Source organism: Marmota flaviventris, chromosome 2 (genome assembly GCF_047511675.1).
Source record: "Marmota flaviventris isolate mMarFla1 chromosome 2, mMarFla1.hap1, whole genome shotgun sequence".
Classification (NCBI taxonomy): domain Eukaryota; kingdom Metazoa; phylum Chordata; class Mammalia; order Rodentia; family Sciuridae; genus Marmota; species Marmota flaviventris.
The window spans coordinates 2,590,780-2,618,425 of NC_092499.1; the positions used below are offsets into that span (position 1 = coordinate 2,590,780).

Consider the following 27,646-nt stretch of genomic DNA (forward strand, 5'->3'; position numbering starts at 1 on the left):
CCAAGTGAAGCTCCAAAGAATGGCTCAGAGCAGGACATGCAGGGTCTCTAAGTGCCCATCTCTTCATGTTCACACTTGTCAGTCTGTGACAAAAGACCAGCCTGACCCGAACCCAAGCCCATCTGATGCCACTGACACAAAGCCAGTTCCTGCCAAGACAGCTGTCACGCAGATCTCATCAGTCCTGTGCTCTCCGTAGCCACTTGGCCCTAACTCGCTCCTGTTCCACTACCTCCTCGTCTGCCTGAAGTCTTGTCTCGAACTCTCCAACACCCACCCAGATTGTCACTGCCCCCACTCTGGGCCTATACACAAGGTTTCTAATCTGGGCCTCTCCCATGATGATTCTTCAGACACCCTAAGTTCAATTCATTAAACCTGTAAGACTGTTAAGTATACTTAAAAAGGTTCTGCTTGTTAGGATTATGACTTTGCCTCAGAAAGCATTCACAGGCCTACAAAGAAAATGTATATATTAATCACCAAAAATGGAACTTAAAATGTTGGAAAGAATAATCCAAATTAAAAATGGATTTGATATGTTCAACCCAATTAGCAGGACGTTAGTCAAAGAGAAAGTGTTCTTATTAACTAGATTTGTCAAATTAAATAAAAATTTTAAAACACTGAAACACTAAAAGAACTTTTCTGAGTTCAAAAATTTAGTGAATTTAAGAACTCTAAGTAGTCTTTCTTTTTGCATGTAAGAATTTCCTATTAAAAATAAAAACTCCCAGTGATACTCCGTCAACTATTCATTTCTGACTGCTGACAAAATAGGGCCAAATAATCTGAGCTTCTGCAAGGACTACAGATCAAAATCATTCAGGAAAGATATTTTTAATTAAGAGCAAATAAATTCCATTCGGGGTGTCCTCGTGGTTATAAAATAACAAATTCATGACATTTCATGAAAATCTGGGGATGAGGCACTAGAGTGAGGGCACCTGCAGAGAAGCCCACTGTGCCACAAACTCGTCTATGCTACCAGATTCCAGTGCTCCCTTTAAGAGGCCACTCAGGTAAGAGAAATAATGAACCCTACTGACAAGCTAGAGCAAAGCTGCATTCCAAGAGCCACCTGCAGCAGCCCTACAAAGACCCACGTCCATGTGCAACTGGAGTCTGAACACTTAGAATGTCATGCCTCCCTCACAAGTGCAATTGATTACAAAAATATCTACTTACTTTGCACCATCAAATACGATGGATTTGACTTGACCACACTGTCTAAACAGAGACTGCAGTTGTTTATAGTAAAGGAATCCATAGGGAGGAATGTGCTTCAACTGTAAGACACAACACCACAGCAGTGAGTGGTTAGAGCTGTCACCGAGGGCTGATGGAGCAGTCACCGAGTCTGTCAGCTTCAGGCTGCTGCTTATCTCTTAGCTCACAGACTCAGGTCACCACCTTCACCCATAGTGGGTATGCTATGGGTGAAGGAAGCCAAATGATATTTAATAGCCTAATATGTTTTTTAATCTATAACTAAGTTTAAATAACAAAATATGTTAAAGGCTAATTCTTCATTATAAAAATAGGTCAATCTGGGGCTGGGGTTGTGGCTCAGCATTGGAACACTTGCCTAGTGTGTGTGAGACCCTGTGCTGGATCCTTGGTACCACATAAAAATAAATAAAATAAAGGTACTTGTGTCCAACTACAACTAAAAAATAAATATTTTTTAAAAGGTCAATCTAATATAGGAAAATTAATATTGGTTGACTTCTGTTTTATTTTACCTTAAAATAATCAAGCTAAACACATCCTTTTAAAAACACTGTATTTCTACATAAGGAAAAATGGGAACCTAACAAAAGAAAAATGTACTAATAATGAGAGAAGGGTGACCCCTCATCACAGCAGCCAGAGGTGAGCTCTCAAGGAAACTCAGCTGCTGCAGGGCTCTGCCACACTTCATGCCCTCTGTGCACACCAGGACCAGTCATGTTCCTAGCTCTGGCTCCACATGGGCCCTTGCTCAGAAGCCAAACCCTGATCTCAGGCCCACACCAGCTACAGGAGGGCAGCAGGCAAGGGAGGGCATGGCTTAGGCCACGTTGTCCCATCTCATCCTTCCCTGAAGCTCATGTCTCCTTAACCAAGTTATAGAATGGCCACTTCATGAAATTAGGACAAATCCTTAACTCAAAATTGTCATTGTGAGGCTCAGGGAAGAATGAATAAAAAGTATTTAGTACAAGGCTTCTTACAGAAGAACTAAGACAAGCCAGGCACAATGCAGCTTCTATGATGCACAGTTAGTTCTGGCCCTCAGAGTGCATGAGGAGTAAGGCAGCCTGGTGACAGAAGGAGGCATTTAAAGCAGGGTCCTGTCCCTAGGGCCCTTCCAGAGTGCAGACCCAAAGGAAGGACACCACAAAGGGGACAAGGGGAGAGAGGAAGCCAAAAGAAGATCTCAGTCATCCCTGATGAACAACAAAATCACTGGTCCTCACCCAGTGCCCCACAGTGCTCAGCTATAGCTTTTTACAGACTGGAATTTCTAATGCTCTGGTAGAGTGGTCCTTCTCTTGTGAATCTTCATTTCCTCAGCAATAGCACAAGTGCCATAGCAATACCCAGAACCAACACAGGCAGTGACCATGTGTGCATTTGCTCTTCACCAAGTGCTTCCCACCCTGTGCCTAACTCCAGCTCACACCAAGCAAGGAGCTCAATGAAGTCCAGTTCTCCAGCGCCTCCCTCCAGCTGTGCATCACCCTGCTGCTGGGGTGCAAACAATCCACAGTGTTGACCTAACGGTCAGTGCCTGTGGCTGATCACTAGATTCACCTACAGTACATGTTATTTAAATCCTGATTTCTAGGCCATACCTTCTAGCTCAGACTTTGAGAGGCCCTCTAATCTGAATTTTAAAATAAATAAGTGTACACTCCCTAAGACTTTCTGTTGGGCATCCAAGTCAGGGGATCACAGTACTAAGCTGCTAATCAACATTTAATTTTGTATAATATTTAAGTTGCTAATTAACAAAATGTTCTTAAATTTATGGAAAAGTGCCTCAAATCCTTCTAAACAGCTAATGATCAAATCACCATTTGCCATGAATACATAATTTCTTCAGGTTTTCTTGCAAGCCCAGATCTGCCAAAAAGGACCAGAAGTCTCTGAAAGGCCAATCAAGGCTAACATTCACTCTAGGGAAGATCCACACAGCAGCCTCAAGACAGAAACAATTGGAAAGGCTCGTGTTCTGCACTGTCCACAACCAAAAGGTAATTCCAGCTGGAAACCAGTGACTCAGTCTACACCCAGGGACAGCCTCTCGTCCTCTGTACCCACCACGATGGTCGTCTTTGGGTCTTTGCCAGCCAGCTCTCTCACCGCCATCTCCTCATCTGGTTGTCCAAAAGTAAAGTAATTTGGATAAAAAGCACCTGCCAATACAACCTGAAAAAGAAGCTCATTTTCATGAAGAAACTGCACACTTCATCAGTTATTCTCACCAGTTTTCTAATCTCACCCCAGCATTTCTGGGCCACCCAATATGCAAAAGATAGGTGTCATCTGCATAAAAACAGGACCTCTCCCCCACCAGGTAGAAGTCACACACTGGTTATTTCCCCACAACAGACACACTCTACTCACCCTTTCTTCAAAGGAGCTGAGGCACTTCCCAGAAAACTGCTGGGAACGGCGGGGAGCTGAGCACAGTCACCACACATAGCCCAGCCCCACACTGACTTCCACTCTCCCAGGTGTGCAAATGAGACTCCCAGCCTCCCATCTGGACACCTGACTGAGGGCAGCAGGTTGGCATCTAATACTCACCTCTCAAAGGCACTCTGCAAAGCATCCTTTTGGTAAGGACACACCCATAGAAGACTCTCCTGCCTCTTGGTAACTTTACATCCAGAAAAACATTCCCATTCCCACAAAGACAGCTGTCCAAGGCTGCATGATTAGCCAGTGCCCCTCTCAAACCCCACAGCAGAAGCACCCTCCACCTGCCAGGACACACTTCCCTACCTTCCCTATAGGGACGGTTCCAGCTCACAGCTAGTCACCTAAACCCACAGCCCCAAGAGTTAAAATGTCCCTGCAGGGTAAGAGGACAGCTCCCTGTGCCAATGATATCAAGGACACTCTCACTTTCTGAATCCACAACAGACTCAGTGACAGCTGGTACTCCACACAAACATGCCCTGGAAGATGCAGGTCTGGGTTGTCAATTCAGTGCCAGGAAGTGGGAAATAAGGAAAGGTGAGAATGGCTCCCAGTCCCCATTCATCTAGGCACGTACAGGTGGCCCTGAGATCTCTGAAGCTCAGCTAGGGCAGAAGTGCTGACAGCTGGAGATGGGAGCTTCTCAGCCAAACCCAAGCAAGCAGGAAGAGTCGGGAAAGACTCCCAGGAAGCCCCAGCGCACCTGTAGGATGAAGCGCTGCTTATGTGGATACTCTTGGTCTAAGACGGGCCGTCGAGGATCCACATACATATTGAACTGGGAGATTCTGTTTTTCAGTTCTTCATACAATTCAGCCACCTGAGAAAACACATCGAAATCTGGTGTCTCCCATGCATATGCTCCTCAGAGCAAGAACAGCAGGGAGCAAGCACACAACGGAATGCACAAGCACCCACAGGGTGAGGCACTGCAGCTGCGCAAGGCATCCTATAAGCCCGAGATGCTCCACACACAACATTAGTAGAAAACAGGAAACCACCTGTACCTCCACCTCAGCTAGTGCACACCAACAGTAGACCCAAACCAGCCTCACCTGGGAGTGTCCAGTATGCAGGTGACCACAACCACACCCCTGAAACCCTTTAATTCCTTCCCCAACCTCTGCCATGAGCCTGCTCTGCTTTTGTGACTAGAAACAAGACAGCTGACCAATGGTCAAACAGTCCTTCGAAATGAAAAACAATTTTTTAATTAAAAAAAATCCACTTGTAATAAAAATTGTTTTATACAAAATGTCAAACTTTAAATGTACACACAGGGAGCTGGGCATGGTGGCACACACCTACAATCCCAGTGGCTCAGAAGGCTGAGGCAGGAGCCTTGCAAGTTTGAGTCCAGCCTAAGCAAATTAGAGAGGTCGTAAGCAACCTAGCGAGAACCTATCTCAAAGTAAAAACTAAAAAGGGCTGGGGATGTGGCTCAGTGCCCCGGGTTCAATCTCCAGTACAATAAATAAATAATAATAATAATAGGTCAGCCAAATTGGAAACCTAGAGCACAATGCATTTTTTTAAAAAAATTTAAATACGTGTACACATATGAAAACACACAACTCCAATCCACACAACTCCAATCCTATGAACTATCAACAGTCACCTCAACATCATCTCAATGTGTTACAAAATGTAAAAACATACAGTAACAGGCATGAACACAACTGAGGGGACAACCCTACAAGTGGCTGGTGGAGGTTTGTGGGCAGTTTACAGGTAGAGTATATATTTGGCATGCCGAAGGCCCTGGATTCAACCCCTAGCACACATTCACACAAAAAAAAATAGAAAAAAAAAGTATTGAAAGGACAGAAGAAAGTCAAAACCACTATCTCTGTGAAGGGAGGAGAAACTCAAGAGCCCTGGGCCACAAGGGGCAGCACGTCCAGATGCCAGCCTGATATCTCCCACAAGAGTGTAATTATACACACTAGAGCCAACTGGAAATCATCCTGAAGTGATGACAGTCACTTCCTTTGACTAAAATCCAATAAAATCAGAAATTAATATAAAGATATCTAGCAAATTTTTTTCCTACCTTGGAACTATACAAAAACTCTTCTAAAGAGCTGAGTCAAAGAGGAAAACACTCAGGAAATTATGAACAGGAACAGCAGGATGTGGCCAAAACTGTGCTTACAATCAAATTCATAGCTTTAAATGTTTTTAATTAGAAAATATCAATAAATTAAATATTCATCTCTGGAAAACTAAAAAAGTTAAATCAAGAGACACAATGGGGATAGGGGGGTGGTTCAGTGGTACAGCACTTGCCTATCACATGTGAGGCACTGGGTTAGATCCTCGGCACCTCATAAAAAAAAAATAAAACAAGATAAAGATATTGTGTCCATCTATAAAAAATAAAAAGATATTTTTTAAAAGCGAGCAATCAGATAGGATCAGCAACTACCAGAGAAACTGAAAATACTGTTTTTAAAAAAAACTCTCTCTCAAAAAGGCATTGGTGCCAGAGGCTTTCATGGGTGCATTCTGTCAACTTAAAAGACACATATTCCCAGTTTGCACTATTAGCTTCCCTGGGCTTGGAAGACGCTCATCCCACAAGGGTACGCAAACCTAACAGCAAAATCCACTCCCACTGTGCCTGTGCGAGTCCCTGCGCATGCACGTCTACACACAAACACCACAGGCCAGTAGCACAGGACACACTCACAGGAGAAGGCAGGCACCCAGGACCCAGGGATGGCACAACAGTAGAAGCTAGAGTGCTTTCAGTCATGTCAGTCAGTTAACAATGAAGAGACCACATGCCATCCTGAAAAATTCTGAAAGGACACCTGATAATATCACACATCCGTTCCTCTTATACTAAGCATGGGGGAGTCCTACCCAGGACTGGATGTCTGGATGAAGCCACCAAGGCAGCCTTGCTGGACATGGGATGGGTGGAGGAACCACCTCTCAGAGCAGTCAGGACCACCCTGTGCATTCTCAGTCCTCAGTGAACATTTGCTAAGCCAGTTTTACCTGTGTCCATTTAGTAAAAGAAGTTAAAACTTACCTCTCTAATTCTCTTGATCTGAATATAATTCAGCCGTCCCCAGTCAAGTTCATCCTTTAAATACATAAAAGCATAATATTCAATGTCAAGGTAATAAATAAGAGTTGAACTTGGCCAAGTACAGAAAATAGAGTTGAACTTGGCCATGTACAGAAAATAAGCAAGTGGCTGGGTCCTTTTGCCGGTGCCCCTGGGTTCAGTCACTGTCTACAAGCCTGTACAGAAGTCTTGGCACGTGAGCAACTGTGCACTAAACAGCGTACTACAGTGACCACAGCACACCCTCTCCAGGGCTTCTAACTGCACATTGAGCACCACACAGGAACCACTCTTATGGTTCACCTGTCCCAAGCATTAAAGGCAGAAACACCCTGACTAGCTTGAGAAAGAGCACAGCTCCAAAGCAGGTGACATGGCTGAGTGTACAGAAGACAACTTCCTAGGGCAGCTTGCACACTTGGTAGAGACTCACCTAAGCACAGTCAATCTACACAGACCTGCCAAAGTCTCTGAAGCCTACCTGGTTTAGGAAAAGAAAAAACTTGACCAAATTAAAGGAAACGAAATGCAGGCAACCAGATTAAACTCCTCTGAAGCCTATTATCTACACTTAGCTGAAGTGTAGGTCAGAGGAGCCGTCACAGCGACCCCAAAGAAAAAGGTATCCTGAACTGGCAGGAAGATCAGTGCACATGGAGCTGTGGAGCCAGCAGCTCTGTGCTCTGCAGGATGCATGGCTTCCTACCCAGTGACTAAAGCCAGGGGCACCGGCAAAAGGACCCAGCCACTTAAGATCACAGCTGCCCATCCCAGAGGGCAACACACAACAGCTGTCCACAGCTCCTGAGCAGTGAACAAGCAGGCACACAGTCTTCAGGAAACCTTGTCACTCATGCCACCACGAGGAAACAACAGGGAACATGACCAACCTTGGGATGCCGCAGCTCTCCGCGTTGTCTGCAAGCCTGCCACATCTACAAATCAATGATCCACAGTTTCAGAATAATTTACTGGCTACCAGATGTTTTAAAATTCCAATTTCAACACATTGTGGCCACAGGAAATTTGCAAATTGAATGTTTTCAATCACCTTCGTGACACTGGTCTGTAGGAGACCAACCTTGCACTTGACTGAGTCACATCCCTGGCTGGGTGCTGAGGCACTCAATCACAGAAATGTGGCAGAGCTTTCCCCACCCTTCTTGGGTTCGAGGGTAGGTGTCTTGTGCATGGGTGTGTCTTGCTACAGCCCCATGGGTGGAGCTACGCTCACCTGTTCCTTTGTAATATAACCCCTTGCCCTGTTTAGGATAGAATCTTCCATGGAAGTGCCTTTGTGTGTGGTCTACCTAGAAGTCAGTCAACCTGCTGACAGTGGACATCATGAAGATAGACTCAGCCCCCTGAAACCTGACCCCTTGCCTCATTTGAATAGCTTCTCAATAAAAGGGGTCAGCACATGCTCTCACTCTCTTCCTGTGGACCCTTTAAGGTCAGAGGAGCTGTCACAGCGACCCCAAAGAAAAAGGTATTTGGGTCTCTTGGTGGTTATTTTGCACAGCCCAATTAGCCCAATTTAACTAGAGTGACCCCTGAGCCTTTTAGTGGCGAGAATAGAAACCCGGCACTGGCCTCCTGTCCCCACGGCCCTTCCTCCAACAGTTGGCTGCTGAATGCTAGACATTCCTCCCTCCACCCCTGCCTCCATGAATGTGGACATGCTGGCAGCCTGTGGTGCCACCTCCATGGGCAAGCACAGGGACTCACCTTAAAGGCCTCCACAAGTGCAAGGCAGTCACTCTTGCTGCTGCCAGAGAAGTTCACTTTGTTCCTGCAGAATGACAACAAGTGTCACTCAACACCATTAGGACCAGGTGACCTCTTAAATATGAACGTTAAATACCTATATCCATCAAGATGCTGCCGAAAAGGCATCACGAAAAAATTCTTCAATGAGAGCGCTGCCGCTGACAACAGAAGACACAGAATGAAGACTGTTAGAGTGTGGCACCAGAGAGCCGCCCTGGGCTTGCTTCCCACACTCACCTATGATCAGACACTCATCCAGGCATCCAAACACGTGTCCCAGCACTATGAGTTTACCCAGCTGCTGATTGACAGGGAGCTGTGCTAGCACCCTTCCTAAGAAGGTCAATTCACCATCGTGGGGGTTTTCATCTTCTCTCTGACCACTAACGGCAAGTGCTCCAACCTTTACAAAATAAATCAATGTTATTAGCAAGCATGGGTGCATTCACATCCTTTTCATCCTTTGGTGGAGAGTGCGAAACAAGAAATAAAGACCTAATTTTGGTGAATAAGATTCTGAAAGATATCCAAGTCAAGTTATAATAGATTAATGCTCCCCAAAACCTTTAATTCTCTCTTGAAACTTTGACTTTTATTATTTCTTTTAAAACATATTATATGTTTTATATGGGAGGTAACACTCAAGGATTGCCACCAAAGTCTACTTAACAAATACAGCACATACAGTACTGAATAAAGGGTCTGCAGCCTCAGCCCATGGCACACCACAGATACCTGTTATACCCACCTATGAATAAAACCTCCTCAGTTTGCAGAAACCCAAGCAGGTACCATATATAAGAGTAAAACACAGGCAGCTCCTCAACCTCAAGGGTCAGAAACAGAGCACACACAGACTTTGGACAAGGACATAGCTGGTCCCATGGCTGGGGGCTGCAAGCTCCAAGAGCAGAGTATGAGCCAGGAGTGGGCCGTGGAACTCAAGTAGGAAGGGCAGGGTCACAAACACCGAACAGAGGGCTGGGCTAAGGAAAAGACCAAAATCAGAGGAAGAGCAGCAGGAGAGAGACTCTACATCAACACACAGCAAGCAAGGGAGTGCTGGGGTCAGGGCACAGATGAGCAGCACAGGTGGTGCGTTTCAGCAAGACCACTCACAAGGCCAGTCTAAACCATGGCTATGAAACATGGCATTACCTGTTAGTTATTACACAGGCTTTTTCAAGCACATGTTTAGCATTTACAACAGCCAAATACACTGAAGATTATGAAATTAAGGTTCCCCCGGAAAAATAAGAAAACCTTAGCTTTCTCCACCACTGATAAACTCCAGAAAACCCTACCTCCTTTAGTAGAAGGATGGTACGCTCAATGTCACTCAGGCTGGGTGGAGAAAGGGCGGTTGCCAGGAGAGCTCTGGGCTCACCCATGCCAAGCAACTTCACTTTCAATATTGTGCTTCCCAGTGGACAGCGCTGAAAAGAGCACAACTTAGATTCAGGGATAAGACAACCAGATTAACCTATTCACACAACTAGTATTCTAGAAACAAAAAGCAGGAAAAACAAGATCAAGAGAAAAAAGGGTAAAACAAAAACGGTGGAACCTAAGCAAAGTAAGGAGGTCATGAGAAGCCTGCCCTGATGAGAGGTCAAGGGAGTTCTCATGGAACCTGGTCAGTTATCCAGAGATGGCTTTTACAGAAGAGTCAGACTGGTCCCTCCTGGGTTTCTGGCTTCCTGTCCCCTCAGGTGCAGTCTCCCTCCTCATGTTCTCACTATAATGCCATCTGCCATGATGTGATCTCACCAAGGAGACCCTCACCAGAGGTAGAATAAGATGGGAAGGACCAACCCACGACTTTCTTTTTTTTTTTTTTTTTTAGAGAGAGAGAGAATTTCTTTTAATATTTATTTTTTAGTTTTCGGTGGACACAACATCTTTCTTTGTATGTGGTGCTGAGGATCGAACCCGGGCCGCACGTATGCCAGGCGAGCATGCTACCGCTTGAACCACATCCCCAGCCCCATCCAACCCACAACTTTCAGTTTCCAGAATTGTGAGCTAATAAACGTCTTCTCTTGGTGAGGAAGGAAGGAAAGAAAGATAGAAACAAACAAATAAACGGGTGAGAGAGAAGGAAGATAAGAGGAGGAGGAAAGAGACAAAGACAGGGAGAGGAAAAAGGAAGAAAAAAGAAAGCAATGGGAAGAGAGGGGCAAGAAATAGAAGAGAGAGAGTGGGGGGAGAAAGAAGAGAGACAGAAAAGCAGAAAGAAAAACGCTGATGAACAATTACTCACTATAAAAGGAACAGAAAACAGCAGCATATAAGGACAATGCCACTATAGGCCAGTAGACACCAAGAAACGTTCCTCTCATTAGGATGTAAATCTGGTAAGAGCCCTAGAAGAATTTGGTGCTTAATAAATGATAAGCTGGTTTTATGATTAAAGAGAGCACAGCAGGGAATGGTGGTATACCCCTGTAATCCTGGCTGCCCAGGAGGCTGAGGCAGGAGGGTGATAAGTTCCAGGCCAGCCTGGGAAACCTGGCCAGACCCTGACTCACTAAAATAAGATATAAAATGTGCTGGGATGTAGCTAAGTGTCAGAGCACCCCTGGGTTCTATCCCCAGTGCCACAAAAAATAAAAATGAAAAATAAAGATGAGCAGTCAGTGATTTTTCTTGGAATCAAAAGTATATGACAGGGCTGGGGATATAGCTCAGTTGGTAGAGTGCTTGCCTTGCATGCATAAGGCTCTGGGTTCAATTCTCAGCTCCACACACACAAAAAAAGTATATGATACTCATAATTATATTACTTAAACCATTCAGTAAAATTCAACTTTGAAAATAAGCAAAGCACATTACCAACATCTCAGGAACAACGTGATCAGGGATGGAGCTCTCCCAGAAATCCTTATGTATTAGCCTGTAACAGTACCCCTTAGACACTCGTCCAGCACGGCCTGCAAAAGAGAGAAGCTCAGCTACACCTGGCACCAACCCCTTCAGCGTCAGCATGAAGAGACATGTTAGCCATCAGACCTGAACTAGGAGAAACTTAATCATCTCCCCCAAACTAGGTCAGTGAAAACTTTAGGGTATGTTAGTATATATGCTTCATTAGGCATATATACATATTTACTCTAAAAAATATCCTAAAAAGCTGGAATAAATCAGAGTAAGTGCTGACTTCTATTCAGTGATCAACATTATAGAATCCAGTGCATGCTTCTACAGAAAATAACCTTGGCCCAACATACAGGGGAAACCAAAACATTTTAAATAACACTCATTTCCTGCAAACGCACTGTTCATAATACCAGAAATGCAGAGGTCACTAAAGGAAAGTCATGCAACTGGTGATAGACACTGTGCTCACCCAATACAGAGATGTGGAGACTATGCCCAGCTACTCAGGCCTGTAGCTTCTCCTGCCCCCATCCTAACATCTCAACAAAGGCATCCTTCAAAATGGCTGCTTCATACTAAATGAGTGAGCAATACACACATCAGGAGTTCAGCCCAAGTCTAGACCACAACATAACCTGTTATCCTTCAGTCATTGTATCACTTATGAAGCAGAAACAAAATCTTCTAAGGATGGGGGAGTCCTTAATAAATACCCAGTTTTAAAAACACAATGTTGGGGCTGGGGATGTGGCTCAAGCGGTAGCGCGCTCGCCTGGCATGCGTGCGCCCCGGGTTCGATCCTCAGCACCACATACAAACAAAAGATGTTGTGTACGCCAAAAACTAAAAAATAAATATTAAAAAAAAATTAAAAAAAAACAAAACACAATGTTGGGGCTGGGATTATGGCTCAGCGATAGAACGCTAACCTCACACATGCAAGCCCTGGGTTTGATCCTCAGCACCACATAAAAATAAATAAATAAAATAAAGTTATTGTTTCCAACTACAACTACAAAAAATATTATTAAAAAAAAAGGAAAAAACAGAGTAGCCCACAGAGCTTTTCTTCTGCACCTGTGCCATCAGGAGACTGAAGCAAGCTGGACTTCCTCCTCCACCCTCCCCACCCTATCAGCAAATGACAGGACTGGCTAGATAGAACATCCCAGGGCAATCACAAAAATATCTCCCAGAACTAATTAGCAAATCCAGCAAAGTTCCAGGATAAACACCCAGGAGGCTCTGTGAGAACATCTAGGGACTGGTACCAGGCAAGGAGGAATCACCGTGGAGACCAGAAGTCCACCCATGTTATTCAAATTAGCCAATCCTATGCTGTCCACCTGCCTGCCTTGCCTTTCCCCCAGAAAGCCCAACAAAGGCATGGCCTCAACCTTGTCTCACTGCTTCATGCCCCTGACCACTGATGTATCTCCATGTAGCCCTGCAATGGCAAGCCCTCCCCCAGCATCTCCTGCTGTGGCTGCACCTGAATGACCATCTCATAAAAGAACAGACTCAACTCAAGGATGATTCTATGAAGTAGAGCCCCTATATGGCCACAGGCAGAGAAGCACCATGACCTAAAGCCACACCTTGTACACAATTGGCTGTGATGTGCAATGGATCCTGGATGTAAATTTAAAGCATAAAAGTGAAATTTCTATGAGAACCAACAACAACAAAACCAGATAACACTACACCTAAATCTATAACAATACACAACCGAACCTGAGGCCTTCACAGCAATCGATAGCCAAGTTGGAATGACGCCTTTGTCAGCCCTCAGTCCCCTTTGGATGAGGGATCAGGAGAGAGAACTCAAAAGAGCAGTCAAGAATGAGAACTGAGGTTGTGGCTCAGCGGCAGCACACTTGCCTAGCATGTGTGAGGCACTGGGTTTGATCTTCAGCACCGCATAAAAATAAATAAATAAAATCAAGGTATTGAGTCCATCTACAACTAAAAATACTTCAGAAAAAAAAGAATGAGGACTGAAGTCAGATTTCTGGATTGAATCTTGGTCCTACCACTCTGTAGGAGAAGCTCGGGCCCATTTCTCTGCATGTCAGATGCTCTGAGGACTAAATGGGTTACAGTGGGCACACATAAGCACAGCCTTTAGGTTCAAGCAGGTACCTTTGCTCCTACCTCAGAACACACCATAGAGACTGTCCCCAAGGCCAGTTCCTGCCACAGGAGAGGATGACACCTATGTCAGGCATGTTGTGAATGTACTTCCACTGTGGCCAACACATCCTGCACTTAAAAGTGACACCATTATCTCTATCAGGGATACTTGCAGATGTGCGGCAAACCCTGAGCCCCTATGGAATCCATTTAGGAAAAGCACCTTAGGAGCATCAAGATTCAAGGAAGGCTTGTCAAAATTAGTGAAGTGATCCACCTGGCTTCTATGACTGTTCAACCAAAATGTTTAAATTTTACTATGAAAAACAACAGTATTGAGATAAGGTCCCTTAGGCATAAAGATGCCCCCACCACACAGCAAGAAGAGAAATGTAAAGGTAAGAACTGACATCATGCAATGCGGATATGCAGACTTAAAACTATACCAATAAAGGAAGTAAAATGCAAAAGTAATGTTTTCAAAGACACCCTGTCACCACCAAGTCCTCAGCGTGCACCCAAATTGCCTTACCTTTTCTCTGGTTGCAACTGGTCTTAGAGGCCCAACTCAATCGCAGACTCTGATAATTCGTATCTTCATCACAAACCAGAGTTCTAGTCAGACAAAAATCTATAACTGTCATTTGAAAAAAAGGAATGTAAACCCCATGTGAATACAAGACTGCTACCTAGTGAATCACAGTGCACAATGGTTCAGTCAAAGCCCCTGGAGTTTGTGTGCTCACAGGAACCTGGGAACATGCTGACCATGCACTACAGTCAGGACAGAAGACAGAGGCCTCTTTCTTGCTGAGGACTGAGAGCCTCTGGGCAGAGAATAACCTGTGAGACCCTATGTACCATGAGAAAGGCCTACCTGGATGTACCCAAAAGATGAAGGTTACCCAAAAGGGCACAGCTGCAGGAGGACTCAACAAGAGTGGCTGATGCTCTGGACTATCAGGATTCAAATCCTGAATATGTGTGGTGTGTGTGTGTGTGTGTGTGTGTGTGTGTGTGTGTGTGGCGGGGTGGGGGTGCGGGGGATCTGTGGATGGTTAAGGAAAGTTGCCTGGTTTGTCTGTGCTTCAAGTCCTCATCTGTGGAGCACAGGTGACAAAGCCCTCTCTGGAGACACACACAGGCCCTCCCTTAATGGTAGGTGGCCACCTTTCTCCCATCCTCCCATGCTAAGCCCAACCTCTTACTGCTACAGCCTCAGGGATGGAGCCATGAAGCACCCCACCCTGCCCCTGGCTCCCTGGTCCTCTCACAACACCAGTCCCGACAAGAGTTTTGGAGATTTCAATACCCATAAGAAAGGCACCAGCTGCATTAACCCTCTCAGGGCTCAAGCCCTGTCCCCCACGCCCTGGCCTTCCACCCAGTCAGTAGCTTCCTCCTTGCAGTGCCCCTTCCACCCACATGGTGCCAGTAGCACCTCCTCCTCCACCATAGCTTCAAGAACCCCTCTCTGAGACTGAACTCCTGTCCTCCCTCTCCCCTGCTCTGGGACCCTACTTCAGCCAGCCTTCACCCACTGGAGCCTTAAGCTGCCCTGTCACTGTCCCTTACCTGACCCCTTGGGCCTTACTCCCTGCTGGCCACCAACAGCAAGTCCAGGCGGCAGCTGGGCACCACCTTGCTCTGTTCTAGTGTCTGATGCAAGCATGGCCCAGGAGCATAGCAACTCTCTACCCCCACCCGCCCCCTAAGCCTTGGGGAGGGAAAAGCACTTCCCTTGTCAGCGGATGGCCACCTCATCTGCTGGAGCCTCCCAGGCTTTTTGTCCTTTCCCCACAGAGGGTCCTCCTCCTAGCTCACCACACAGGCAAAAGTGCTGCAAGGACCTCCTAGAGCTTCCAGGCCATCTCTGCCCCCAGGCAGCCTCAGTCTCCACACAGCCTTCTCTCTGAGACTGTGAATGGTTCCTCACATGTCCACATTACCCTCTCCTGCTCCTCTCCCCTCACCCAGCAAACGCACTGGAAGTGCTTGTCCAGGAAAATAGGCTCTCATCCTCCACTCCCAGTACTGCCCATTTCTAACCTTCCCTTTACAGCAAAACGCCTCAGCAGTGCTATCTGGCCAGCATGGTGGCACACATTGTAATCCCAGTGACTTGGGAGGCTGAGGCAAGAGGATTGCAAGTTCAAGGCCAACCTCAACAACTTACTAAGACTGTCTCAAAATAAAAAATAAAAGGGCTGGGGATATAGCTCTGAGGTTGAGCACACCTGGGTTCAATCCCCAGAAACTCACACTCACACACACACACACATTGCTTTGTGATGCACCTCCTCTGTTCCTTCTCAAGAGCCCACTGTAAGCACTTCTGCTTCCACCAAAACCACCCTTGTCAAAGTCACTGAAGATGTCTGCATTGCTAAAAGATCTTTCTTTCCAGCAACCATAACCCTATCCTGATTTACCTTTATCTATCACTTTCATCTCTACCTGAAATTGTTATTTTTTACCTACTAATTGTCTTTCCCACCAGAATGTAGGCACTGTGAAGACAGGGACTGTGTCCTACTCACTGTTGTACTCCTAAAGCCACACACGTCGGGCATTCAACCACAACCAATCCACCTAGGACACTCATGAGGGAAGAATCTGCTATTAAGGACACAGTGGCAGAAGGCCAGATGGAGGAGTGTGCGGCATCCTTCAAGACACCTTCAGGAGGGGAGGAGCCAGACTGCCGCCAGCGCCCGGAGCAGGCCCAGCGGCTCGCCAGCGTGGTGACCGCGTGACCCCAATTGGAGAGGGGGCGGAGCGGAGCCGCCACCCGCACCCGCAAGGTGGGCAGACCTGCGACCCAGTGGTACATGGGCATGGTAGGAGGGGCAGGGCAGAGCCGCCGCCCGCGCTTGCAAGGTAAACAGACCTGTCACAGACTGGCGGGTCAGGCCCAGTGGCCTGCCAGTGTGGTACACACGTCACCCCAACTGGAGTAGGGGCAGAGCAGATCCTTCTCCCACGCCCGGATCAGGCCCTGCCAGTGTGGTGGCCACGTGACCCCAATTGGAGTGGGGGCGGAGCGGAACCGCCACCTGTGCCCGCAGGGTGAGCAGACCTGTTACCAACCTGCAGATCAGGCCCAGGGGTCCGCAGGCGTGGTAGGAGGGGCAGGGCAGATCCGCCGCCCGCACCTCCAAGGTAGGCAGACCTGCGACAGACCGGCGGATCAGGCCCAGGAGCCTGCCGGCGTGGTACACACACCACCCTAATTGGAGTAGGGGCAGAGCAGAGTCGCCGCCCGTGCCAGGAACAGGCCCAGCGACCTGCAGGCGGGGTAGTCACGACACCCCAATTGGAGTAGGGGCAGAGCAGAGCCGCCACCTGTGCCCGAACGGTGGGCAGATCTGCGACCGACCAGCGGGACAGGCCCAGTGGCCTGCCGGTACAACAGACACATCACCCCATTTGGAGTAGGGGCAGAGTAGAGCCGCCGCCCGCGCCTGCAGGGTAGGCAAACCTGCAACCGACCGGCGGATCAGGCCCGGTGGCCTGCCGGCGTGGTACACTTGTCACCCCAAGTGGAGTAGGGGCAGAACAGAGCCGCCGCCAGTGCCCAGAACAGGCCCAGTGACCTGCCGGCGTGGTAGCCACGACACCCCAATTGGAATAAGGAGAGAGCAGAGCCGCCACCTGCGCCTGCAGGAAAGATACGCAAGCAGTATGAAAAGACAAGGAAAGAAAGGACCACAAGCAATGCAGGTCAACGCAACTTTAGAAGAGGTAACAGCTGCAGCAGATGGAATGTCAGATAAAGAATTCAGGATATACATGCTTCAGATGATCTGGAGTATCAAGGAAGACATTAGACAGCAAAATCAGACAATGAAAGATCACTTCGACAATGAATTACGCAAACAAATCCAGGAAGCAAAGGATCAATTATACAGGGAGATAGAGGTTATAAAAAACAAACAAACAGAAATCCTAGAAATGCAGGAAGCAATAAACCAACTTAAAAACTCAATGGAGAATACTACCAGCAGAGTAGAACACTTAGAAGATAGAACATCAGACAATGAAGACAAAGTATTTCAACTGGAAAAGAACATAGACAGCTCAGCAAGACTGTTAAGAAACCATGAGCAGAACATCCAAGAAATATGGGATAACATTAAGAGACCAAACTTAAGAGTCATTGGGATACAGGAAGGTACAGAGCTCCAAACCAAAGGAATGAGCAGTCTATTCAATGAAATAATACGAGAAAACTTCCCAGACTTGAAGAATGAGACAGAATCCCAAATCCTAGAAGCCTACAGGACGCCGAATGTGCAAAATCATAAGAGATCCACACCTAGACACATTATAATGAAGATGCCCAACATACAGAATAAGGAGAGAATTTTAAAAGCTACAAGAGAAAGGAAGCAGATTACATTTAGGGGTAAGCCAATAAGGATAACAGCTGATCTTTCAACACAGACTCTGAAAGCTAGAAGATCCTGGAATAACACATTTCAAACACTGAAAGAAAATGGGTTCCAACCAAGAATTGTGTATCCAGCGAAATTAAGCTTCAGGATGGAAGATGAAATTAAAACCTTCCACGATAAACAAAAGTTTAAAGAATTCGCAGCTAGAAAACCATCTCTTCAAAACATCCTTGCCAAAACATTACAGGAAGAGGAAATGGAAAATAACAATGAAAACCAACAGTGGGAGGTAGGACAGTAAAGGGGGGGAAAATAATCAAAGAGGAAAACAAACCATGTTTAGTAACAGAAATAAACAAATATGGCTGGAAGAACAACCCATATCTCAATAATAACCCTAAATGTTAATGGCTTAAACTCACCAATTAAGAGACACAGGCTAGTAGAATGGATCACAAAACAAGACCCAACAATATGCTGCCTACAGGAGACGCATTTGATAGGAAAAGACATACATAGGCTGAAGGTGAAAGGTTGGGAAAAATCATATCACTCATATGGACTTCGGAAACAAGCAGGAGTGTCCATACTCATATCAAATAAAATAGATTTCAAGCCAAAGTTAATCAAAAGGGATAAAGAGGGACACTACATACTGCTTAAGGGAACCATACACCAACAAGACATAACAATCATAAATATTTATGCCCCAAACAATGGTGCAGCTATGTTCGTCAAACAAACTCTTCTCAAGTTCAAGAGTCTAATAGACCACCATACCATAATCATGGGAGACTTCAACACACCTCTCTCGCCACTGGACAGATCTTCCAAACAAAAGTTGAATAAGGAAACTATAGAACTCAATAACACAATTAATAACCTAGACTTAATTGACATATATAGAGTATACCACCCAACATCAAGCAGTTATACTTTTTTCTCAGCAGCACATGGATCCTTCTCAAAAATAGATCATATATTATGTCACAGGGCAACTCTTAGACAATATAAAGGAGTAAAGATAATACCATGCATCTTATCTGATCATAATGGAATGAAACTGAAAATCAACGATAAAAGAAGGAAGGAAAAAGCATACATCACTTAGAGAATGAACAATAGGTTACTGAATGATCAATGGGTTATAGAAGACATCAAGGAGGAAATTAAAAAATTCTTAGAGATAAATGAAAACACAGACACAACATATCGGAATCTATGGGACACACTGAAAGCAGTTCTAAGAGGAAAATTCATTGCTTGGAGTTCATTCCTTAAAAAAAGAAAAAACCAACAAATAAATGATCTCATACTTCATCTCAAAATCCTTGAAAAAGAAGAGCAAAACAACAGCAAAAGAAGTAGAAGGCAAGAAATAATTAAAATCAGAGCTGAAATTAATGAAATCGAAACAAAAGAAACAATTGAAAAAATTGACAAAACTAAAAGTTGGTTCTTTGAAAAAATAAACAAAATTGACAGACCCTTAGCCATGCTAGCAAAGAGAAGAAGAGAGAGAACTCAAATTACTAGCATACGGGATGAAAAAGGCAATATCACAACAGACACTTCAGAAATACAGAAGATAATCAAAAACTATTTTGAATCCTTATACTCCAATAAATTAGAAGATAGTGAAGGCATAGATAAATTTCTTAAGTCATATGATCTGCCCAGATTGAGTCAGGAGGATATAGACAACCTAAACAGACCAATATCAATTGAGGAAATAGAAGAAACCATAAAAAGACTACCAACTAAGAAAAGCCCAGGACCGGATGGGTATACAGCAGAATTTTACAAAACCTTTAAAGAAGAACTAATACCAATACTTTTCAAGCTACTTCAGGAAATAGAAAAAGAGGGAGAACTTCCAAATTCATTCTATGAGGCCAACATCACCCTGATACCTAAACCAGACAGAGACACTTCAAAGAAAGAAAACTACAGACCAATATCTCTAATGAACCTAGATGCAAAAATCCTCAATAAAATTCTGGCGAATCGGATACAAAAACATATCAAAAAAATTGTGCACCATGATCAAGTAGGATTCATCCCTGGGATGCAAGGCTGGTTCAATATTCGGAAATCAATAAATGTTATTCACCACATCAATAGACTTAAAAATAAGAACCATATGATCATCTCGATAGATGTGGAAAAAGCATTCGACAAAGTACAGCATCCCTTTATGTTCAAAACTCTAGAAAAACTAGGGATAACAGGAACATACCTCAATATTGTAAAAGCAATCTATGCTAAGCCTCAGGCTAGCATCATTCTGAATGGAGAAAAACTGAAGGCATTCCCTCTAAAATCTGGAACAAGACAGGGATGCCCTCTCTCTCCACTTCTGTTCAACATAGTTCTCGAAACACTGGCCAGAGCAATTAGACAGACGAAAGAAATTAAAGGCATAAAAATAGGAAAAGAAGAACTTAAATTATCACTATTTGCAGATGATATGATTCTATACCTAGCAGACCCAAAAGGCTCTACAAAGAAACTATTAGAGCTAATAAATGAATTCAGCAAAGTGGCAGGATATAAAATCAACACGCATAAATCAAAGGCATTCCTGTATATCAGCGACAAATCCTCTGAAATGGAAATGAGGACAACCACTCCATTCACAATATCTTCAAAAAAAATAAAATACTTGGGAATCAACCTAACAAAAGAGGTAAAAGACTTATACAATGAAAACTACAGAACCCTAAAGAGAGAAATAGAAGAAGATCTTAGAAGATGGAAAAATATACCCTGTTCATGGATAGGCAGAACTAACATCATCAAAATGGCGATATTACCAAAAGTTCTCTATAGGTTTAATGCAATGCCAATCAAAATCCCAACGGCATTTCTTGTAGAAATAGAGAAAGCAATCATGAAATTCATGTGGAAAAATAAAAGACCCAGAATAGCAAAAACAATGCTAAGCAGGAAGTGTGAATCAGGTGGTATAGCGATACCAGACTTCAAACTATACTACAGAGCAATAGTAACAAAAACAGCATGGTACTGGTACCAAAACAGGCGGGTGGACCAATGGTACAGAATAGAGGACACAGAAACCAATCCACAAAACTACAACTATCTTATATTTGATAAAGGGGCTAAAAGCATGCAATGGAGGAAGGATAGCATCTTCAACAAATGGTGCTGGGAAAACTGGAAATCCATATGCAACAAAATGAAACTGAATCCCTTTCTCTCGCCATGCACAAAAGTTAATTCAAAATGGATCAAGGAGCTTGATATCAAATCAGAGACACGCCATCTGATAGAAGAAAAAGTTGGCTACGATCTACATTCGGTGGGGTCGGGCTCCAAATTCCTCAATAGGACACCCATAGCACAAAAGGTAATAACTAGAATCAACAAATGGGACTTACTCAAACTAAAAAGTTTTTTCTCAGCAAAAGAAACAATAAGAGAGGTAAATAGGGAGCCTACACCCTGGGAACAAATCTTTACTCCTCACACTTCAGATAGAGCCCTAATATCCAGAGTATACAAAGAACTCAAAAAATTAGACAATAAGAGAACAAACAACCCAATCAACAAATGGCAAAACCCACTTGAATCAAATTGTGAAATATGATATATCAAGAACTATGTAATGTTTTGAACAGCCAACAATAAAAAATTTAAAAAAAAAAAAAAAAACAAATGGGCCAAGGACCTGAACAGACACTTCTCAGAGGAGGACATACAGTCAATCAACAAGTACATGAAAAAATGCTCACCATCTCTAGCAGTCAGAGAAATGCAAATCAAAACCACCCTAAGATACCATCTCACTCCAGTAAGATTGGCAGCCATTAGGAAGTCAAACAACAACAAGTGCTGGCAAGGATGTGGGGAAAAGGGTACACTTGTACATTGCTGGTGGGACTGCAGATTGGTGCAGCCAATTTGGAAAGCAGTATGGAGATTTCTTGGAAAGCTGGGAATGGAGCCACCATTTGACCCAGCTATTCCCCTTCTTGGTCTATTCCCTAAAGACCTAAAAAGAGCATGCTACAGGGACACTGCTACATCGATGTTCATAGCAGCACAATTCACAATAGCAAGACTGTGGAACCAACCTAGATGCCCTTCAATAGACGAATGGATAAAAAAAATGTGGCATTTATACACAATGGAGTATTACTCTGCATTAAAAAATGACAAAATCATAGAATTTGCAGGGAAATGGATGGCATTAGAGCAGATTATGCTAAGTGAAGCTAGCCAATCCCTAAAAAACAAATGCCAAATGTCTTCTTTGATATAAGGAGAGTAACTAAGATCAGAGTAGGGTTGAAGAGCAGGAGAAGATGATTAACATTTAACAGGGATGAGAGGTGGGAGGGAAAGGGAGAGAGAAGGGAAATTGCATGGAAATGGAAGGAGACCCTCAGGGTTATACAGTGGAGGGGGTAGAGAGAGAGGAGGGGAGGGGAGGGGAGAGGTGGGGAGGGGGGAGGGTGGAGGATGGGAAAGGCAGCGGAGCACAACAGACACTAGTATGGCAATATGTAAATCAATGGATGTGTAACTGATGTGATTCTGCAATCTGTGTATGGGGTGAAGGTGGGAGTTCATAACCCACTTGAATCAAAGTGTGGAATATGATATGTCAAGAAATTTGTAATGTTTTGAACAACCAACAATAAAAAATTTAAAAAAAAAAAAAAGACACCTTCAGGACCAGAGACTACGTGGGCTCCTCCCTCATGCCTGCCTCCCTCCAATCACAGAATTCCACCAGGGCACCCACAACACTCTGCTCCCACAAGCCCCCACATCCTGAGGACACTTCTGCTCCAAGTAATGTGGAACACCCTGAGGACGACTAGGGAACTGAAAGGATGGGGAACCCACATGACCCTACTTCTCTGAAGCCTCTCTTCCATTATCAGAGGAAGTGATTAGCTTGTGTGGGGAGAGGTGAGTCTTGAGGAGACAAAGAGGCCAAAGGAAGCCATAGTTTATGTGGAGTTGAGCGAGATGGACTTTACCATATTTGACATCTGGGACGGTGACAGAGCTCTCTGCAATGTTGGTAGACAAAATAACCTGTTGAGCACCAAAGAGAGAAGTAGAGCCTTAAATAAAATAAAAAATAAGCAAATAAATCTCCATCTTGAAAATTTCAAAGCTTCTTAAATACTGAACTAAAATTTTAACTTTAGCCATTTTCCTATTTTATGCAGATCACAATTGATCAAGAATCCCCTAATATGTGGAAAACCAGACACACAGAGGCTTAAAAGCATCAGGCAAGACACAGGGCAAGTTACTGCTCCTAACCCTGCTTCTGAAGTTTTCCAGGGCTCCTGAAATTATCAGGAGCAAAAGTACAACCAGGTCAAATCCAGAGGAAGAGCTATAACCATGAGCCTTGAACTACCATCCAAGGTCTAGGTTGCCTCCAGAGATTCCAAATAGTCCCATGGAAATCAGGGAGTAGGGCCACCAGCTCAGGGTCTGAAGGGTCATGGTAAGGCAATCACAACACTCATACATGACCCAGACTAAACAATGTCTCAAGGAGGACTTCAACTAAGGCATCTAACCAAGTCACCAAAGTAGTGCCAAAGACATCAGCACAGTCCCAATCCTAGAGAGATGCCCAAGAATAATTAAAAGTCATCAAAACCCATTATCAATAATGCCCTGAGTTAATGAAATAAAATTTTTAGCTTTTAGCAAACTGATTTACAAAATAAAAGACAACACCAAGGGACATAGCTGGGTTATCAGCAAGCATTTGTCCAGGAGATGTGCCTAGAAAGGGCAGGCAGTGCCAGCGTCCTTCCTGGACAGTCTCCACAGAAGGGTGCCTGAGGTGCCAAGAACCTAAGACGTCTTCCCCGCCTTCCTACCTTTCTGTACCCAGGGACTGGACTTAAGAACACATTGTTCTGTTCTTCTAAAGTCACACTGGAATGGAGTGGATAGACCTGTAACCTAAGAAACAAATTCCTAAGGTAGAATATCACATGATACACATGACATACAAAAACACTTGTTCACTCAGATAATCAAAAATATGCAAAGCATAAACAACACAATGGTCTGAAAGTAAAACTAAAGCTGTGTCAACTTAAACTCACCTTTTGTGAACCATGTTTGTGAGAAGTTCATGCATATAGTTTATTTCACCCAGACCTGGGAAGCAGTGGGCAGGGGAAGGAGGAGAAAAAACAGATTTGTACTTATTGCTATAAATCCAGTCTTTTAAATGACATCTCTTTCAAAGAAAGCCTTTTTATCTTTATTACCTAAATATATCAGATGACAAATAAAAATGCACAAGTACATTAAAAAATAGTAATTCGAAATTATGGGGAAAAGTCTTCCAATGTTTTCTTTCAACAGAGGTGACTACCTATAAGCACTGACTACATGAGCAATATTATATTTCTTCACTCAGATTTCCCAAATGTCCCACAATGAGCATGCAAGATACTTCCAATCAAAAAATAATATTTTGAGGGCTGGGATATAGCTCAGAGGTTAAAACACTTGCCTAGCAATATGGAAAAGCCCTGGGTTCAATCCCCAGCTCTGCCAAAAACAAAATTATACACATACACACACATTCTGGGGCTAGGATACAGGTCAGTGGTACAGTGCTCACCTAGTATGCAAGAGGTCCTGAGGTCTGATCCTCGGCACCACACAGCACCACAAAATAAAGAGGGTGTGTGTGTGTTAAATGTATGCATGTGCACGCACGCGCACATATTAAAGACATGGTAATGTTGGGCAAGGTGGCACATGCCTATAATCCCAGCAACTCAGGAGGCTGAGACAGAAGGATTACAAATTTGAGGCCAGCCTCAGCAACTTAGTGAGGCCCTAAGCAACTTACTAAGCCCCTGTCTCAAAAAATAAAAAGAGGGCTGGGATGTGGCTCAAGCGGTAGCGCGCTCGCCTGGCATGCGTGCGGCCCAGGTTCGATCCTCAGCACCACATACAAAACAAAAGATGTTATGTCTGCCGATAACTAAAAAATAAATATTAAAAAAAATAAAAATAAATAAAAAGAGATGGGGATGTAGCTCAGTGGCAAAGCATCTCTGGGTTCAACCCCCAGTAATAAAAAAACAAACAAAAAAGAAAGAGAGAGAGAGACTTGGTCATAAAGATACACTAAACCTTTTTCATTAGGTTTTTTAAAAATGTTTATTGATCTATAACAGTTGCATGTGCTTTTGCCTCGTCTTGAATTTGAGTCAGATACCAGCTGAACTGTATTCCACTCTAAAATATATGAAGTCTCAACCCCAAAATGTGACCTTATTTGGAAATAGTCCCTGCAGATATAATCAGTTGAGATGAGGTTCCTGCTCATAATCCAACAGGGCTGGTGCCCTCCTAAGCAGGGAAGAGTCTCAGGCCCACACAGAGAATACCATATGACAGCAGCAGAGATGAGAGTGATGTAGACACAAGTCAAGGGATGACTGATGGCCACCATGGGAGCCCAGGGCTGCTGGGAAGGAGGCTACCCAGAGCCTGACAGGAAGCACAGCTCTTCAGGCACTTTGGTTTTGAATGTCAGGCCTCAGAACAGTGGGGGAAAAGTCACTGTTTTATGCCATCCAAGCAGTGGCGCTGTAACAGCAGCCCTAGAACACTAATGAAGAGCGGCTCTCGACAGAACATTTAATGGGATACATAAACACAGGTCAAACTCCAATTTACGTAAGCAGATATCAGACACCAAACCTGAATTAAAGAATCACTTTATAAATATTTTGTTCAGGCAATGTTCAGCAGTTAAAAAGCATTTATCTCATTTGCAGTATGAAGTTAGTTTCAACATGGCTCTGCTTTGGTGATCTTTTCCCTTAATATAATATTATATACCTAGTACTGATAGATCCTTAGCAAATGGAACTCTACTCCATTGTCAGTTAATGGGTTGTTTCCTGAATATAAAATAAATCCATACCCTAAGCAAAATGTGACAAAGATCTGAAACTCACATGTTACATTCCAAAGTTAAACAAATTTTTCTCATTGCAAAGCTTTTTGTTCTCCATCACTAAAGCATTCACATGCTCTATTACCTTTCGACAACAGAAAATTTTTGAATTGTTGTTTTCTCAAACTATACTACTTGATTAAAATAATTTAAAAATCATTTTGAAAAAGTACAATACAAATTAATGTCTTCAAAAAGGTATAATTAAGAGCCTATCTTCCCAAACACTGATAAAGGAACTCAAAGACTATGCTGATGATTCTTATGATGTTACATGTTACTGTTACTGAAAAGTTTTAATGCAGACTGATGACAATTACCTCACATTTACAGCCATATAAATGAATACAAGTTAAACAAAGCTAAATATCTTACTAAAAATCTTGAAGGTGGCAAGACTTCCTTCAAATAGTTAAATTCTTCATTCTCATTAAGAAATTAAATTGAAAGTGATATTTGCTTATATTCTTGGTGGCTAAAAAGAATGAAAAATATCATTTTTCATAATGTGTGCTATCCAGAGTATGATAATTTCAGATCACAAAACCATGACATTCACACCTGGCAAAAACACCAACACGCTGCTCCGCTCTGACACAAATTGGGCCCCCGACCAGGTCTTGTTCCTGTGAAAATGAGAGTTATGTAATGAATCAAGGCTGGAACAGCCACTGCCTTTCAAGAACTCTGACACTACCAGCCTTGACCCTTAAAGCACTCACAGAGTTTATGCAATGCTCTTTACTTCACATAAGAAAACACAGGCCACATGCAATGTTCTTTACTTCACATAAGAAAACACAGGCCACAGAGACAACACCCTGGGCCCCTGGAACCCAGGACTCTTCACTCCCATTATGCTCACCTATAAGAAGCATGATCTGCAAGTTTTCAGAAAATTTAATTACTATAATCCAGAACCCCAAAACACAAAACATTTAAAGTAACTACAAGAAAACTATTATTAGAGACCAAACTATTATTGGAAAGCATTTCTTCTTTAAAAAAAAAAAAATAGCATTTCTAAAGACTAAATCTCAAATCATCCCATTATCTTCCCATTGTAGTGGGTACATTTGTGTGTGAAATTAGAACTTCCTTTCCTCCACAAACCTGCGAGCCCTTCATTTGTGCCAGACCCTCCTCTATGCAGTTAGGATACTACAGTAACGAGGCAGACAAGTGTCCCCACCCTGCTCTGGAGCTTGTACCCTAGCCAGAGAGACAGACAAGAGGCAAGTGAACAAAGCCCCTTCAGTGTAGCCTTAGTACCATGAAGGAAATAAATGGGCACACAAGGGAAAAAGCTGGGGAGGTACGTGTGTGGAGTGTCTGTGCAAAGGGAGTGTCTGTGCAAAGGGATGATAAGGGAGCCTCCCTGAGGCTGTAGCAAGGGAACTATATGAAGTCAGTCTTGGGAAAGCCTGGAAATAGCAACTAGAAGGAGGAAGGGCACAAGAGAGGTGGACCAGTGATGGGAACAAAGGTGGCTCAGTGCTCCAGTGGTGCCTGCTCCTGCTACTCAGCCACCTCTCTGAGCAACACCCATTGCCCAGACACTATGATATTAAAAAAAAAAAAAATAGGCCTGGTTCGTGCATAGGCCTGAAGGGGATGCTGGTAACAGCCAGGATTGGACACCTGCTGCATCATAACCCCATTCAGAGATGACGAGGAAGGGAATCTCCCCAAGAAGGAGGGCAA

The 27,646-nt window shown here is 44.0% G+C and overlaps 1 protein-coding gene across 7 annotated transcripts in view; it reads right to left on the bottom strand.

Annotated features, from left to right (window-relative positions):
• The window catches only part of Tdrd9 (tudor domain containing 9), a 110,230-nt gene that overhangs the window by 27,153 nt on the left and 55,431 nt on the right, over positions 1–27,646 (bottom strand). For 4 of the 7 annotated variants that reach the window (XM_071607482.1, XM_071607479.1, XM_071607481.1 and 1 more), the window contains 15 exons: positions 26,504–26,568; positions 24,063–24,117; positions 23,832–23,916; positions 22,965–23,022; positions 14,088–14,192; positions 11,378–11,475; positions 9,847–9,978; positions 8,780–8,945; positions 8,637–8,700; positions 8,501–8,564; positions 7,663–7,707; positions 6,734–6,787; positions 4,397–4,513; positions 3,310–3,417; positions 1,189–1,289 (listed from right to left, as the gene is read on the bottom strand). In XM_071607482.1, the coding sequence (XP_071463583.1) occupies positions 1,189–1,289; positions 3,310–3,417; positions 4,397–4,513; positions 6,734–6,787; positions 7,663–7,707; positions 8,501–8,564; positions 8,637–8,700; positions 8,780–8,945; positions 9,847–9,978; positions 11,378–11,475; positions 14,088–14,192; positions 22,965–23,022; positions 23,832–23,916; positions 24,063–24,117; positions 26,504–26,568 (1,317 nt within the window). The remainder of the gene's footprint in view (positions 1–1,188; positions 1,290–3,309; positions 3,418–4,396; positions 4,514–6,733; positions 6,788–7,662; positions 7,708–8,500; positions 8,565–8,636; positions 8,701–8,779; positions 8,946–9,846; positions 9,979–11,377; positions 11,476–14,087; positions 14,193–22,964; positions 23,023–23,831; positions 23,917–24,062; positions 24,118–26,503; positions 26,569–27,646) is intronic. The other 3 variants (XM_071607483.1, XM_071607484.1, XM_071607485.1) reach the window with 3 other exon arrangements.